The sequence below is a fragment of the Macrotis lagotis genome, chromosome 1 (genome assembly GCF_037893015.1).
Source record: "Macrotis lagotis isolate mMagLag1 chromosome 1, bilby.v1.9.chrom.fasta, whole genome shotgun sequence".
Classification (NCBI taxonomy): Eukaryota; Metazoa; Chordata; class Mammalia; order Peramelemorphia; family Peramelidae; genus Macrotis; species Macrotis lagotis.
This window is the reverse complement of record NC_133658.1, coordinates 396,320,477-396,337,215: the sequence shown is the minus strand read 5'-3', so window position 1 is coordinate 396,337,215 and position 16,739 is coordinate 396,320,477. Positions and strand designations below refer to the sequence as shown.

The 16,739-nt window shown below is 36.0% G+C and overlaps 1 protein-coding gene and 1 pseudogene across 7 annotated transcripts in view; one reads left to right on the top strand and one right to left on the bottom strand.

Annotated features, from left to right (window-relative positions):
* The first annotated feature begins 761 nt into the window (after window positions 1-761).
* LOC141518338 (U2 small nuclear ribonucleoprotein B'' pseudogene) lies at window positions 762-1,646 on the top strand (annotated as a pseudogene).
* Window positions 1,647-7,153: 5,507 nt separating this feature from the next.
* FAM114A2 (family with sequence similarity 114 member A2) overlaps window positions 7,154-16,739 on the bottom strand; it is a 33,906-nt gene continuing 24,320 nt past the window's right edge. For 6 of the 7 annotated variants that reach the window (XM_074212557.1, XM_074212558.1, XM_074212555.1 and 3 more), the window contains exons 12-14: window positions 11,633-11,705; window positions 9,994-10,047; window positions 7,154-7,864 (exon numbers count right to left, since the gene is read on the bottom strand). In XM_074212557.1, the coding sequence (XP_074068658.1) occupies window positions 7,760-7,864; window positions 9,994-10,047; window positions 11,633-11,705 (232 nt within the window). In that variant the 3' untranslated portion in view covers window positions 7,154-7,759. Of the gene's footprint in view, window positions 7,865-9,993; window positions 10,048-11,632; window positions 11,706-14,173; window positions 14,319-16,739 lie in introns of those variants that run through there. The other variant, XM_074212561.1, reaches the window with a different exon arrangement.

Genomic DNA, 16,739 nt, shown 5'->3' with positions numbered 1-16,739 from the left:
TCCTTTTAGCTCTAGAATTCTATGGTTCTATATTTTTCAAGTTTCTTCCAGCAACACTCTATTATTCTCCTGTCAGAGTATTAGAAAGGTAATGAATACATATAATACTTTTTACTCTGTCAGTGCTGATGAAATGAATTATATTTCCTTTTCATTATGTTGCTGATTAAAAATAAGTAAAGTTGAGGTAGGGCCCGGGGCTCCACAGCGAGGGCCCCGTGACGCCGAGGCCGCTTCCCTTCAGAGGCCTCCGTGCCCGCGGGGCGCGGGGCGCCCTAAGCCCGGGGACGCCGAGAGAGGCTGCGGGAGGGCCCGAACCGAGGTGCCGGTGCCCCGCCGGCGGGACCCCGGGGACTGGTGCACACGCGGGGCCAGCAGGCTCCTGTGTCCAGCCCTGGAATTGCGGGGCCTCGGAAAAGCCTTCCTGCGGACTGGGGGTGTCTCACTGAGCTCGAACCTAGGGAAGGCCGAGGGGGTGTGTGCGTGTGCGTGCATGCAATGCTGTGGATCTGTACACACGTGTACATGTGGCAAGCCAGAGCCTGCACAGGTTGTAAATAGCAACGCCTTAGAGCTAGTCCTGGCCGTGGCTAATCTTGACGCAGCGTTTTGCCGTGCTAAAGGATGGGTGTTCATAAAGAGACAGGGAGCTCCGGGCTCCTAGGAGCGCACTGTCTGCAAGGAAAAACTTGCGAACAAAAGATGTGCGGTGCAGGCTATATATAGGGAGTATTGGGCTTCTCTGAAATCTAATCCAAAACATGGATATCAGACCAAATCATACAATTTATATCAACAATATGAATGATAAAATCAAAAAAAAGAAGAACTGAAGAGATCATTGTATGCACTCTTTTCTCAGTTTGGCCATGTAGTGGATATTGTGGCTTTAAAAACTATGAAGATGAGAGGACAAGCATTTGTTACATTTAAAGAACTTGGTTCATCTACTAATGCTTTGAGGCAGTTACAAGGCTTTCCATTTTATGGTAAACCAATGCGAATTCAGTATGCAAAAACAGATTCTGATGTAATCTCTAAAATGCGTGGCACTTTTGCTGATAAGGAAAAAAGAAAAGAAAAAGGCAAAATCTCTGGAGCAAACTGCTAATGCTGCAAACAAAAAGCCTGGTCAGGCTACACCAAATTCAGCTAACACCCAAGGAAATTCAACCCCAAATCCTCAGGTGCCTGACTACCCACCGAATTATATTTTATTCCTAAATAACTTGCCAGAAGAGACTAATGAAATGATGTTATCTATGCTGTTTAATCAGTTTCCTAGTTTCAAAGAAGTAGGATTGGTACCTGGGAGACACGACATTGCTTTTATGGAGTTTGAAAATGATGGACAGGCTAGTGCTGCCAGAGATGCCTTACAAGGATTTAAGATCACACCATCCCATGCCATGAAGATTACATATGCCAAGAAATAGCTTTTTGGACTTTCTTTAAATGACTTTTTATTTATGGCTCCTGTCCTTTGTTTTCAAAAGATACAATTCAGAAATTTTGAAGAGCTTTCTGAGGGCAATACTAAAAGTAGTAAAACATTCTGGGTAAACTTTTTGAACTGAGATTCTCCAGTGTTCCTTACAAATTTGGGGTACCACAACATGCAAGAGACATTTTGTACAATTAAAACTTTCTTGTATTCAAAAAAAATAAGTAAAGTTTATATTATACTTACTATGTGCCAGGCACTTTACAATTATTTTTTCAGTTGATCCTCACAACTCTGGGAGGGGTTGTTATCCCCATTATAGAGATAAGGAAAGTGAACTAGGTAACTTGTCCAGGTCACACAGCTAGTGTTTGTCATCAAATTTAAATTCAGATTTTCCTGACTGTAGGCCCACTTAGTCATTGTTTCCCCTAGATTTTTTTTGATTGAGGGAAGATAGATTATAGCTCTCAGAATGAATAGATCTTTTTTTTTTAACAATTCATCAGTAATCTCAAAGCTTTTCTTGGGAGAAGTGGGAGGGAAAGAAAGGAGAAAGCTAGGACATTCAGTATTTTCATAATTTTTTAAAAGATCAGTAAATTCGAGATTGGGAAAAAGTTATAAAACCCAAAATAAATAAAGCCTTTCTAAAATTTAAAAAAAAGTTCATTAGATTTGCCAATTAAGAAATTATTAGCAACTTTGATGAGTTTCAGTTAAATGATCAGCTTAAGAAGACAGATAAGAGTTAAAAGAGAGAAGAAAAGTAGAAACACCTGTTGTAGATAGCCTTCTCAAGAAATTTTGCAAAAAGGGGCGAAAATATAGGATGATGGCTATCAGAGATGGAGGATTTTTTAAACTTACATTTATTAGAGTTCATTATACTATAGTTGTCAAGATTGTATAATGAGTAAATAGACAGGAATGCCTCTTTAGTGTCTATGTGTTTCCTCAGGCTCTTCAGGAAGAAGACTGACAACTTCAAAATGGAGCATTCCAAACAAACTATTGGCTACAGCATTTCTCCTGAGAAGCTGTTAGCAAGAAGAGTGAAGAACTGAAGATCTCATTTCCAACAAAAAAAATAGGGAGCAAGAAGGGCCTTGAAAAAACCTGCAAAGAGTGTGCCATATTTGTATTTCTATCAAATAATATCAATTAATCATCATTTATCAAGTACAGATGTGACAGATACTGTGCCACATGTTGGGGATACAAAAAAAGGGCAAAACGTAGTTCCTGCAATTCTAGGAAATAACTATCTAAGTGGGAGTGACAATATGCAAATAAATATATGCAAACAAGTTATATGCACAATGAATAAGAATAATTAGCAGAGGGAAGATGATAGAATTAAGAAGGGTTGGGAAAGGCTTCCTATAAAAGATGAGATTTAAACTGGAATTTAAAGGAAGCCAGAGAAATCAGTAGGTTAATTTGAAGAGGAAAAGCATTCCAGGCTCAAGGGACAGCCAGAGGAAATGATCAAAATCAAGAGATAGAGGCCAGTGTCACTGGATTGAAGAATATATAACAGGAAGTCATCTCTAAGAAGACCAGAATGGTCAGAGAGGGTTAAATTATAAAGGACTTCAAATGTGAAACAAAGGGTTTGTATTTGATCCTGAGCAAGAGTTTGTGTGTGTGTGTGTGTGTGTGTGTTTTGGGGGGCACAGGGGAGCTCACTGAGATGTAATAAAACCTGCACTTCAGAAAAATCACTTTAGTGGCTGAATAGAGGATGGACTGGGGTTAAGGCAGTCAGACTCATCAGCTATTGCAAGTGTCACATGTAAGGTGAATGTTCTAAACTATAATAGCTGAGCATCTGTATTTATGATCAAGGTTATGGTTGATTTCCCTCTAAAGAGAAGAATGTGTCTCCATGAACCAGGTTATTATGAAGAATGAACTATTGACTATTGAAACTGGGATTTCAATGTGGCAACAAATGGATTTGGAGATGTAGAAGGAAATGGGTTAGGAGAATGACACATAAAAGAAAGATCACTGAACACTTGAAACTAAGCAACAGATAGAATGAAGCTTTCTCCTAAGGTGAAAGAGCTTGAACCTCTGAGGAAGAAGCAACTGCTATGTCTTATTCTATTAATAATGACATGGAGTCATAACTGATGTCAAGAGATGAAAGATCACACATAAAGGTCATAGAAGCAATGAGCAGTGGTGGTTAGTGATTCTCTGCTGAGAAGTTAATGATTTGGATATTTGTTGACCTGATAATGACAGAGGTCTGGTATCCTCCTAAGGTATACATCCAGAATATGATAGGGAATCTTCCTAAAGTTTCAAACTGGATGACTGCTATCCATTTTTGGTAATTCATAAATAATGCTGCTAGAAAGAATTCATGAAGCATTACTTAAAAATGATGAAGTCTTGATCAAGGAGCTGAAGATTTTTAGGGGCCTAGATAGTATGTTTTCATCGCTTGTTGATCAAAGGCAAGGAACTTCAAAAAAAATACAGCATTGGGAAGTAAACAGCTAATTAAAAAGATTCTGAGAAATGGTTCTAGAATTTTGGATCATAGTTTAAACTTTAACCATAATGGGCTCCTAATCAAGGATGGATGTATCTGTAAGGACCATAAGAAGGAATTTGCCTGGAATCTTTCAAATTCAGTTAAAAGAGCTTTAAATTTTAAAGGGGAATGGTTAGTCAAGGAAGAAAAAAATGATTATGTATGTCAACCAAGTTAACACACCGCGGGGAAAAGCTATGTTGGAAGCAAAATAGCAATAGAAAGGCCAAAAATGCATATAAGATTAATTGAATAAAGGAGACAGTAATAGGACCCATGGTTATATCACCATGGAAATAACATCATCCATACCTCTACACAAAGTGTCTAAAATATGGGTAACAAGTCACTTAAATTACAGCTTCTAACCCAAGAAGGCAAATTTGACCTCAAAGGTGTCAGATTTAATACAATGAAAATCATAACTTGAATAGCCCTAGACCAATCAAAAGAAAACAGGATAAAGAGTAAGAGAAAAGAGGAAGAATAGCATTATCTAGCAAGAAAATAGCTGAGGAAATCAAGGAAATAGAGACATTAGTAGAGAATATTTGAGTGGGGAACCTGAGATAGAAACAAAAGTATGTCATTTAAGTATAAAGGAAGAAAGAGGAACTACATGAAGAATTCAGGAACTAGAGCTTAAGCCTGGCAATGATATGTGATCTAATAGTAGTTACAGGGGATTTCAATTATCCGACATCTGCTGGAGCCCTCTTTACCAAAAGTAGAACAGCTAATTACATCTTGATAATTCAACAAGGGAAATTATATTCTAGATCTGATTCTCACCAACAAGGAGAAAGTGGTTACTGAAGTTAAAATAGAGGCCTAGACTTTGTGATGAAGAAAGATAATCTGGGCATGGTCTGTCACTCACCCTTGATTTCGGGGAAACAGATTTCAGTGACACTGAGGACACATAACCAATGGCTAAAAATTTTATAAAGGTAACCCCAGGAAGGATAGAAAGCTCTTAAGAATAAAATACTTAGAAGAAACAATTTTAATGAGGAAGAAAACAATGATAAAATCCATTCATTGCTAATTCCAAATTCAGCTGAGTCACTCTGAAATGCCTCCAGAGTTGGAACATGCATTAATTTCAATTATGACACAATGCTTTAAGGAAAAGTCAACTTTGGATGACTAAGTTGGGACTGATAAAAGTCTTGACAAATCTGAGCAATGGTCAAATCTAATGCAATGAAATTTGATAGACATTAATGTAAAGTCTTATATTTTACATTGTTTAAAAATTACTACTAGGTTCAAAAAAATATAAAAAATCACAACCATAGGGAAAGATGTGACTAGATAAACAGTTCAAATAATAAACTTTGAGGGTTTTAGTAGTCTGTAAGATCAATATAGCCTCCTCCTCTCTCTGTCTCCTATTAAAAAAGTAAATTATTAATATTGAGAGACAGGTGTCTGAGAATAAGAAAGTGATAACTCTACCATTCTTGCATTGTGTTCATTCTAGACATAACATTTTAGCAAAGATATCCAATTAGAGTGCATCTGTTTGGGAATATGTCTCAAAATCATGCTACATGAAGATCTAGGGTTCAGGGAACTAGAGAGGTTTAGCCTACAGAACAGAAAAACCTAGAAAAAAACAAAATAGTCTTCAAGTTTGTACTAAGGGATATAACATGGGATTAGATTTATTCTGCTTGGCCCCAGAGCGCTGAACTAGAAGCAATTACTGAAGGGGGAGATTTAGGCTTCATGTAAGGAAAAATGTTCTAATAAATAATCCTATCACCAAGCAAAATAGTCAAACTTCATAGGGGGTTCATCCAGACTTGAAATCTTCAAGCAAAGACCAAGCTGCTATTTTGGGTATACGAAGTAGAAATGATTCTGAAATGGACAGGACTAGATAAGATTTTCTGGGTCCTCCCAATTTTTGAGATTCTAAATCCTGGCTTATCTGTTAACTAGCTGTGAGAACACAAATCATTTAACCTTACTAAACCTCACTTTTAAAATGGGGGTTTTGCTTTCAATATGAAAGAACACAAAATCAAGATTACAGAACTACAGGTTCAAAAAATTACAGCAGAGGTAAATGAGAGAAAGAATCACACTCAACTAGTCAATCACATTATAATTATCTTTTTAAATTCTTCAATACACTTGAACATGCTAGAGGATGAAAAACTGTTAGTAAAAATGGTCAATTATCCAGTAAAAGCTATTGTATCAAAACTTTTTTCACAAGAAAATAATGGTTATTTATCTATCAAATGTGATATGAAATATAAGAACTCTCACCAAAATATAAGGAAACTTTTCAAGTAAAGCAGCTTATTTTCCCTTATGTATTATTCCTAAATGAAGAAGCTATGTTGAAACAATTTTAACACATGCATGCATACACACACACACACACACACACACAGAAAACATGTGTCTATGACCCAGGGCTATGGGATTCCACTGATAGGGAATTCATGGTAAGGAATCCCTTTTACTCATGCTGATTGACAAGTGTTCTGCAACTTATAGCATAATGGTTAGGAGGCATTCAATACCTGTTGATTGATTTAAGACTATACAAAATGGAAATCTATGAGTCATACTCATATTTGATAAGACAAAATCCCAATACTATATAGAAGAATTTGAATACCAGTTTAAAGTTATCAAAACTCATTATCAGTATTCAACTTCTTTATGACATATACCTGCAAAGTATCCTGGTATTGGTTCACATTCGAATGGATAAGTTGTACTTTAAAAGTAACCCCATGTGGTTTGACTATCTCTGGGAATATCAGTGATCACTTTTAAAAAACTGATCATGATTAATAAAATATGGAAAAAGGCATATATGGAAATAAAAGCTAAGTCAGCATATCTCCTCTGACATTCAAAAGTCAGCACAAGAAAGACCATCCATCCCACTTCCTTTATATACACTTCTTCCTGATGCATAATTAGAAGGGCTAAAGATGAAGTCAGTTAATTTTTATTGCTCCAGAAGCCAAGCCCACCGCAATAAGATTAATGTGAGTTCAACTATATGAATCTCTCCTCAATACTAAATGTTTTCTGGGAAGAGAAAAAAGCATTGGGGTATGGAATATAATCATATTCAAGTGGAAAGCTATAATCATCAGAATACATATAAAGTCCAACAACCATCATATAAGTGAAGTTTTTATTCTGGGAAGGAAAAAAGTATGTGACATTTCCAGATCAAACAATAGCATCTGGGCATACAAAATTCAATTCTTTTTCACCCACACAATGAAAGATCTATGGGTTGCCTGAAAAGAAAATCTGTTTTCAAAGAGTCAGTTTTTTCCTTTACCAAGGATTTGTAGTGTTTGGGCTGTATGCATCATGTCGAAATGGAACAGATGTTTTTGGTTAAACATCACATTAGCAGAAGATGCTAACCTTTTTTTCAAGAGCTATTCTTCTTGGATCTTCTCCAAAAATCTTCTTTAAAGAATTTATTAATGCACAAAACTATCTGCAGTTGTAGAATGAGGAACCAACCAGTCTTGGTCAAACAACGAAGGCAACAAATTTACTTTTTTAACCTGCCAGACTGTCTGGTTGTCTAGACTACAGTAATTTCCCATTACCCTCTTTTTTGCTTCTGCATCATCAGGGCAATAAGGCCTAGAAATGGTCTGGCACTTTTTGGCCATTGCTGGAAGTCAAGGTCAAAACTTATTGTCCTTAAACATTTCTTCATATTGGTTTCTGTAAATGAGGAATTCTCTCTTCTACTAGTATGGAGTTCATTGTGATTGTGATGATTCAATCTGGCTCTGAATGAGGGAAACTTCAAGCACCGGAAGAAGTAATTGAAAGGCATCCTGGACATATGAAGCACTGTTGGATGCCTGTTGGAATTGAAACAAAAAAGGATGATCACTTCAAAGAAAATATGTAAGAATAGATTTCTTCTGCATCTAGTGATTTAATTCATATTAATCTCATCTGTTTTGGTGAAATCAGCTTTTTAAAGGAAAATAATGATCAGATACTTCGAGAATGCCTTTTTTTTCTCTGAGAGGTGTCTTATCTTTCAGCAAAGCAAGTCACAACCCTTCCATTATTTTAGTGGGAGCTGTCATGGATTCAGCAATCCAAAAAAGAAAAAAAAATCATCATTTGATGGTCAACCTTCCCATAATGAACCTCTCAATTTTTAGCTAGATTGGATTTCAGATGAAATGTGTTGTCGGACCAAACTTGAAGTTTTTTAACAGCTTGGTAGGACCTATCTATGTCTGTATATTCTTAGTAAGCATTCTTAGTCCTTTAAGGACCTGGGACTATTTCAGTGCAATGACAAGACATCAGAGAAGGACTTTAATGGAAGAATATAATAATAGTATTAATAATAATAATATGATTAAAAATGGCAATCTGGTCTTACAATATCCACATAGATTTGTAGCTGGAAGGGACTTCAGAAGTCCTCTAGTCCACCTCATTTAATGGAGAAGGAAACTAAGGGTTAGAGAGAGTAAATGGCTTGTCCAGGTCATACAAGTAAAAGCCAGAATTCAAACCAAGGTTCTATGACTCTAACGTGAAGTGTTTTCATCAGTACTTTCAAATACATTCATTTCATCCCCACAACTTTGGGAAGTAGAGATTAGTACAAATATTACTGTTTTTACTTTGCAAATGAGAAAACTGAGGTTCAGAGAGTAAGTTATTAGAAGTCATCTAAGTCCAACCCCACATTTAACAGATTGAAGAATCTAAGAAATAGAGAAGTAAACAGATGAATGATTTTTGTAAAATTAGGATTTTCAACTTTTATTTTGATAATTCACATTTTAACTATTAAGTTACATAGCTGGGGTGGAAACCAAAGTCTTCTGATGAGCACTGCCAAATTGTGGTCATTTTCTATTCAAATCAATAATCAAATACAATCTTTCTCAATCCAGACTCAAGATTTTAAAATTTTGAGGAAATTAATTTGTTCCAAATTCTTTAAATATTGGATCATACTGATTTACTAGCTATAGTTTATAACAAGCAAAATATAAAACTTTCTGATATTTTGAGGCAATACAATTCCAGATGTTTGTTGCTCTTGTTTTAATTTCTTGAAGAATAGCATTTCCCAAACAAATACATCTAGAGAATAATTCAGTCTGAAATAAACTGACAGAGCCCATAAATGCAGAATTCTAAGGTCAAGGCCATAGGCAGGATAGTAATGAGAATTTTGAAGATGGTGCAACAGCCTGGGACAAAATTATGATAGGGACAATGTTTGTCTAAACTATAGCATTTTTCACTTCTTTAGCTCCTCTCCTGTCCTTTTTTGAGAAAGGTAGGAATACGTGTCTGAAAAGACAGGGTTATAGAAAATCTGGAATAGGAAGTTGTTTGTATTGCTCCTAGTGAAGATCAATAAGAGTAGAAACACCTTCTCTGACCTGTATCTTCCCCCCATGGACACCAGCCCCTGTGGGATTAGGGAGAAGAAGGTCTGTAAAATGGCAGTACCGCATTGGGTCGGTATTGATGAAATCATCTAGAAAAATGTTACCCTTCCTCTAAATTTAGTGGAAGGGACACTCCTTCTAGATGACTATCATCAGGATTCCATATGGCACAGAATACATAAGGAGTTCTAAAGAACACAGGTCTAGGATACAGCAGAGGCCCAATCTTAAAAAAACAAAGCATAATTTTTTCAGCAAGTGGATTATGGAAAGAAGTTCCTTCTGATGAAACTTTATCCCTTTTGGAAGTTCTATTAGTCTATTTATTTAGTTCTATTAGTCTATTTATGAAAAAATACTACATTGTACCTCCAACTTTGTTTTTAATTAATGTACAGAATAAAGGCAATAAATACTGATAGATAAATGAATGAATAGATGAATTATATATATTATATATATATAATATATATAAACCTTAATTATTCTGAGTATGAAAGATCAAAAAGTACTCAAAGCATAAAACAAAGTTATGGGTCAAAAAAAAAATCAAAACTAACCTCAAGAAACACACCAGTTATTAGTGGATTAAGTACATCAGGCTTTTCTTTGACCTGGAAAAAATGTAATAAATATTAATTTTCATAATATTTACATAATTAAAATAATAATGGAAACTCCCTTTTCCATACTTTTTATAGCTTTAAAGTACTTTTCTCAAAACAACGAAGAAAGGTCGTATAAGTACTATTATTACCATTTTACTGAGAAAATAATTAAGGCCCAAAAAAGGAAAGTGATTTGTCAATGGTTAAAAATTGGCAAAAGTATAAACCTGGAAATCTAATTATGGTCTTCTGACTCCAAGTCTACTGCATTTTTTCAGAATACCTCAGTGTCTCTTAAGGATGTGAATGGAAATATGTAATGAAGAAAACATCCAGTAACTTTTCAGATGAGTTGCCCGGAAAATTTTAGGAAGAAAATGCTAACATCTAATTAAGTAATAAGCCATTGAGCTTGCTGTGAGGAAAGGATATAAGCTGGACATATGATTAACAGACTTCTGGAAACACTAAAAAGAACTCTAGAAAATAAAATACAGAATGTTGGAGATGAAAGAGATCTTAGAATAGAGAATTTTTTCCTTTCCCCTCCCCATCCCTACACAATTGAAAAAGAAAAAAGAAAAACAAAACCCTTAAAACAAATATGCCTAGAAATATGCCTAGTTAAGCAAAATAAATTCTCACACTGGAATTGTCCCAGAATGTTAAAGCTAGGAGAGTTGTTAAAACTTAGAACATGTAATACAGGAAATATAGAATATTAGAGAGACCAATCACTTAAGGATTATTTAGTCCAAGTCCAATTCCATCACTTTCTAGAGGAAGAATCTGAGACTCAAAGGGATAAGCACACAAATATCTTTTGTAAAGTTGGGATTTTTAATTTTTATTTTCGTAATTTGCTTTGTAACTACATCACTTTAACCAGCTATTGATACTAGGTATGAATCATAGAAGACTTAAAAAATACAAGGCCAGAGACTGATCCAAGATATAAGAGTGAGAGAAGGGGGAGAGAAGAGGGAAGCCAAGCCTCCTCAAAAACTTCATGGAAAAATAATAGAAACACCAAAAAAAAAAAAAAGATAAAACTAACAAAGCACATTATAAAATAAAAAACAAGCAAAATAAAAATGGACAAAGAAAAAATGATACAATTTAAGACATTAATGAACTGAATCAGATATAATTACTAGAAACAATAGAAATTGGAAAAGTAATCAGAAAACTATTCCAACAGATGTTCCCAGATCAGTAAATAGTGCATTCAAAGGCAATGAGCAAGAACTGACAATGCAAAAGCAACAAAACAAACCATAAAACAATGAAAGAAGAGCTTGAAGAAAGAAAAGCAGAAAATTTGAGAATTAAAGATATGGAAGAGAGAGAAAATAAAATTACTGACAATTAAAGATCTTCAAATGTTCTAAGAAACAATGCTGGTATATTATACTAGAAATGGAAAAATGCAAGGGACAAAGATCTTTTTTCAGAATCTAAATTTTAGATACAGACAACAAAGTATACTTTTGTATACTATGTGTGTGCTTCAAATATACATAGCAAGCATAGCAAAAGAATTATAAAAGAATTAGACATTCCAATCCAAAAAATATGAAGCAGTTCTTACCCCAACAGCTGTCAGGCACGTAGCAAACTCTTTAGACATTGAAGACAGTTCTTTACACAACAAAATTGTCATTCTGAGGAAATATAAAAGGAAAAATCAAGTGTTTCCTAATTTTATACAATGCATTTTAAAACCTCAAAATGAAAACAAATCATCTCCATGTATTCCAAATGTGAATAAAAAAACTTTTTAAGGAGATATAAGTATCAAGGTTAAGAGTCAAATACATAAGTAATTTCAGATTTTTTTTTCAAGACTAAGTCTCTTTCTATCTTACCCAGGTAGGAACATTCTCATACCCAATTCTAACTATTGACCATCAGAGGAGGTTTGACTTTCTTCATTTCCAGCCTGAGCAGTTCACCATTCCTTAGGCAATCTGGTGGCCCTGACTCTGGAGAGGGTCTCACCATACTGGTATCAGACTTAGTGTGAATACCTACTGCACCTCAGAAAACCCAATTCAAACAATTCACCAGACTCACCCTACTCAGAACAGGTATGTCACCATGTCCAATTCAGAAACATATTTCCAAAAGGTACCTTCTTGGTAACCAATGCACATATCAAATTCAAAAAACAAATATATATTAAGTAAGTACTTTATGAGTTAAGAGTTTAATATACATGATATTAACTAGGTTCTTCCTGATACACAACAGTATTTCTATTCTATCTACAGACTTCCTATCTCATTTTCTTATCTCTCACTACCAACACTCACAGATGACATTCCTTCCAACTTGACTGAGAAGCCTGAAATGATTTGACCCAGCAGTCTCACCTTCCTTTCTCTATTCCTTCAACGTCAATATATTTTCTTTCTCTCTCCATATATATTTATCACCATATCATAACCCTATTCTTTATTAAAACTAATACCTCTACCTAAACCCATTATTACATTCTTTCCCACCTACTCCAGGCCTCACCATTCAAGGTTAAGATTCTTTAAAAAGTTGGGGGGGGGGGCAGAGCCAAGATGACAGCGTGAAGGTAGCATTGCTCGGGAATTCCTCCCCCCCCCTTCAAACTCCAAAAGACAACAAATTATGACTAGCCAAAATTTAGAGGGGCAGAACCTACAGAAAGACTGAGTGATACAGGGGCGGCTAGGTGGCACAGTGGATAAAGCACCGGCCCTGGAGTCAGGAGTACTTGGGTTCAAATCCGGTCTCAGACACTTAATAATTACCTAGCTGTGTGGCCTTGGGCAAGCCACTTAGCCTCATTTGCCTTGCAAAAAGCCAAAAAAAAAAAATAATAATGAGCGATACATTTTCCCAGTCCAAGACAACTTAGAAGTTCCACAGGAAAGGTGTGTTTCACCAGGACCAGGGGTTGGAAAAAGGCTGCTAATGCAGCACAGCACAGCACAGCCCAGAGATCACCAGCAACAGCTTAAAGGCACAGTGAGAGAATTCTGCTACATCAGAATGAGTGTGCAGTAAGGAGCACAGGCTGCAAAATCTGCAGCAAGAATCTGGAGAAAGCAGCCTGCACCCCCAAAGACAGTAAGGGAAATCTGCAGAGATTTCCTCTGCTCTACCTCAGGGTAGGACTCTGATGCTAGCCTACTCTCAAATCCAGGTTGCAGTTTGGGCTTCCATACTAAGACAGCTGGATCCCTCCTTATAGTTCCAGGGCAGAGGGAAGTAAGGGGGCCATCTACATATCAAAGCACAGGCAAAAGAGCATAAGACCTTGAAAGAATAAAGGACCCAGTGGGGTGTCCCAAAAAAAACCCCAAAGCCTTGGAAGTGGTGTAAATTAGTCTTGGGTTGAGGAAATGAGTAAACAACAGAAAAAGAAAAAGAATCTGACCATAGAGAATTACTTTAGTCCCATGGAAGATCAAAACACAAACTCAGATGATGACAAAATCGAAGCTTCCATATCCAAAACCTCTAAGAGAAATAGAAAATGGGTTCAGACTATGGATTATCTCAAAAAAGACTTTGAAAAGCAATTAAGGGAGATGGAAGAAAAATTGGGAGGAGAAATGAGAGCGATGCAGAAAAAACATGAAAACCAAATCAACAGCTTGGTGAAAGATATACAAAAAAATATTGAAGAAAATAATATACTCGGGGCAGCTAGGTGGTGCAGTGGATAAAGCACTGGCCCTGGAGTCAGGAGTACCTGGGTTCAAATCCGGTCTCAAACACTTAATAATTACCTAGCTGTGTGGCCTTGGGCAAGCCACTTAATCCCATTTGCCTTGCAAAAACCTAAAAAAATGAAATAAAATAAAATAAAATAATATACTAAAAACCAGTTTAGGCCTAATAGAAAAAGCAAAACAAAAGGCAAATGAGGAAAAGAATGCCTTAAGAAGCAGAATTGGCCTGCTGGAAAAAGTGATTAAAAAAGCTCTCTGAAGAAAATAACTCCTTGAAATGCAAAACTAAAGGAAGTGGATGACATTGCAAGAAATCAGGAAGAACTAAAACTCTTCCAAAAAAAGCCAAAAATTAGAAGAAAATGTGAAATATCTCACTGGAAAAACAACTGACCTTGAAAATAGATCCAGAAGAAATAATTTAAAAATTATTGGGCTATCTTGAAAGCCACAATCAGGAGAAGAGCCTAGACTTCATTTTTCAAGAAATAATACAGCAAAATTGCCCTGAGATCCTAGAAGCAGAGGGTAAAATAGAAATTGAGAGAATTCACCAGTCAGCCCCTGAAAGAGATCACAAAAGAAAAACTTTCAGGAATATTATAGCCAAATTCTAAAACTCCCAAATCAAAGAGAAAATTCTAAAAGCTGCCAGAAACAAACACTTCAACTACTGAGGTTCCATAGTCAGGATTACACAGGATCTGGCAGCATCTACATTAAGAGTTTGTAAGGATTGGAATATGATATTCCGAAAGGCAAAAGATCTTGGTTTACAACCAAGAATCAACTACCCAGCAAAACTGAATATCCTCTTTCAGGGGAAAACATGGACTTTCAATGAAACAGGACTTTCAAACTTCCCTATTGACACAACTAGAGCTGAACAGAAAGTTTGATCTCCAAGTACAGGACTCTGGTGAACCATAGAGGTGGTGGAAGAGAAGGACTAACTATGAGGAATTTAATGATACTGAACTGTTTGTATTCCTGCATGGGAAGAAGATACTGATAACTCATATGAACTTTCTCATTTATAAGAGCTGTTAGAAGGAGTGTGTGTGTGTATATATATCTATATCTATATCTATATCTATATCTATATACATATATACATACATATATATATATATAGACAGGACACAGGAAGGAATGGAATATAATGGCATAATATCATAAAAAGATGGAGTCAATGGGTGATAACAGAAAGTACTGGAAGGAAGAGAAAGGAGATGAAGAAGAAGCTAAGAAATTTCACATAAGAGTCAAGAAAAAGCTTTTTCAATGGAGTGGAAAGGGAGACAGTAAGGGAGAATGAGTGAGCCTTCATTCTCATCAGAGATGGCTCAGAAAGGAAATAACATACACACTTAATAGGGTGAGGAAATCTATCTTACCCTACAGAAAAATGAGAGGAAAGGGATGGGATAAGGGGGAATGGGGGAGGGAAGAGGGGAATAGGGGAATAGGTAATAGAAGAGACGAAGATTGATGGAGAGGGTACTCAGATTCAACACACTTTTGGACAGGGTCAGGGTGAAAGGAGTGAGAGAATAGAATATGAGAGTGGGGAGGAATAAAGTGGAGGTACAGCTAGTAATAGCAACTGTGGGAAAAAATATTGAAGCAACTTCTCTGGTGGACTTATGATAAAGAAAGCAACTCACCCCAGAGATAAGAGGCAGTGGAATGTGAACACAGATTGAAGTACATTTTTTTCCCTCTTTATTCTTGAGGTTTCTTATCTTCTTGGGCGGGGAGGGGTTGGGGTTTATGCTTTCTCATGTTTACTCTTATAACACATTCAATTTGCATCAATGTATAGCATGGAAACAATGTAAAGACTATCAGACTGCCTTATGGGAGGGAGGGAAGGGGAGGAAAATGTAAAATTCAAAAGCTTGCAAAAAATGATAGGTGAGATACTACTATTGTATATAATTGGAAAAACAAATAAAATGCAAAAAGAAAAAAAAAGTTTTCTGGGTCCAATGCTTTCACTTTTCAAATTTCCAGGTCTGATTTCTCTTCTGAGACTGCACCCACAATCTCCAGTTATCCACATGTCTGACTCTTTGCAGCTTAAACTCAAATGATCTTCTAAAATTTATCTTCTTTTTACCCTGAAATCTGCTCCCTCTTTATGATTTCACCATTTCTGATCCTAATACCACTTCATTCAATTTCTAGTATTCAAAATCTCAGCTTTATTTTTGCCTCTTTGTTCCCTTTACCTCTCATATTAAAAATCAGTTACTTAAGTCTTGTTGGTAACTGCAAATCTTTCCCATCTATCTCTATTCCTAGGCAGCACTCTAGTATAGGCCATAGGCCCTCATGACCAACTAACTGCCTTGACTTAGGTTTCATGCCTCTAACCCCTTCTCAATTCAAAACACTTTTAAAAATATCTTTCTTATGCATAGATTTAGTGGTATCACTCTACTAAAAAAACACTTTTAGTGACTCCCTATTGCCTACTGAGTTCAGATTCCTTTGCCTTGTATTCAAGGTTCACTGAAATTCAACACCACTCTACCTTTCCAGGCTTATTTTATATTAATTTTCTCCACAAAATATATTTCAATCAAACTAAACAACTTTTCTTCCACAAGCACCAAATTGGTCTGTAACTCTCACATCTTCATGCCTTTGTTCAAGTTGTACCCTATATATTCCCTAACATGACAGGTTCCAGTTGACCAAATCACAGGTTCAAGCTGATCAATATTTACTCAATGGATGAAAGCATTTATTAAGTTCCTACTATGTGATAGGAATTGTCCTGGATGGTGGCAACACAAAGACAAAATAAAGCAATCCCTGCTCCCAAAGAATTTACATTCTGTTGAGGAATAGTATGCTCACAGATAAATATATGAAGAAATACAAAGTAATTTCACTGAAGCGATTAAGGGAGGACAAACATCAAAAGGGATCAAGAAAGACTTCCCACAGGAGATTAGCACCTGAATTGTGATTTGA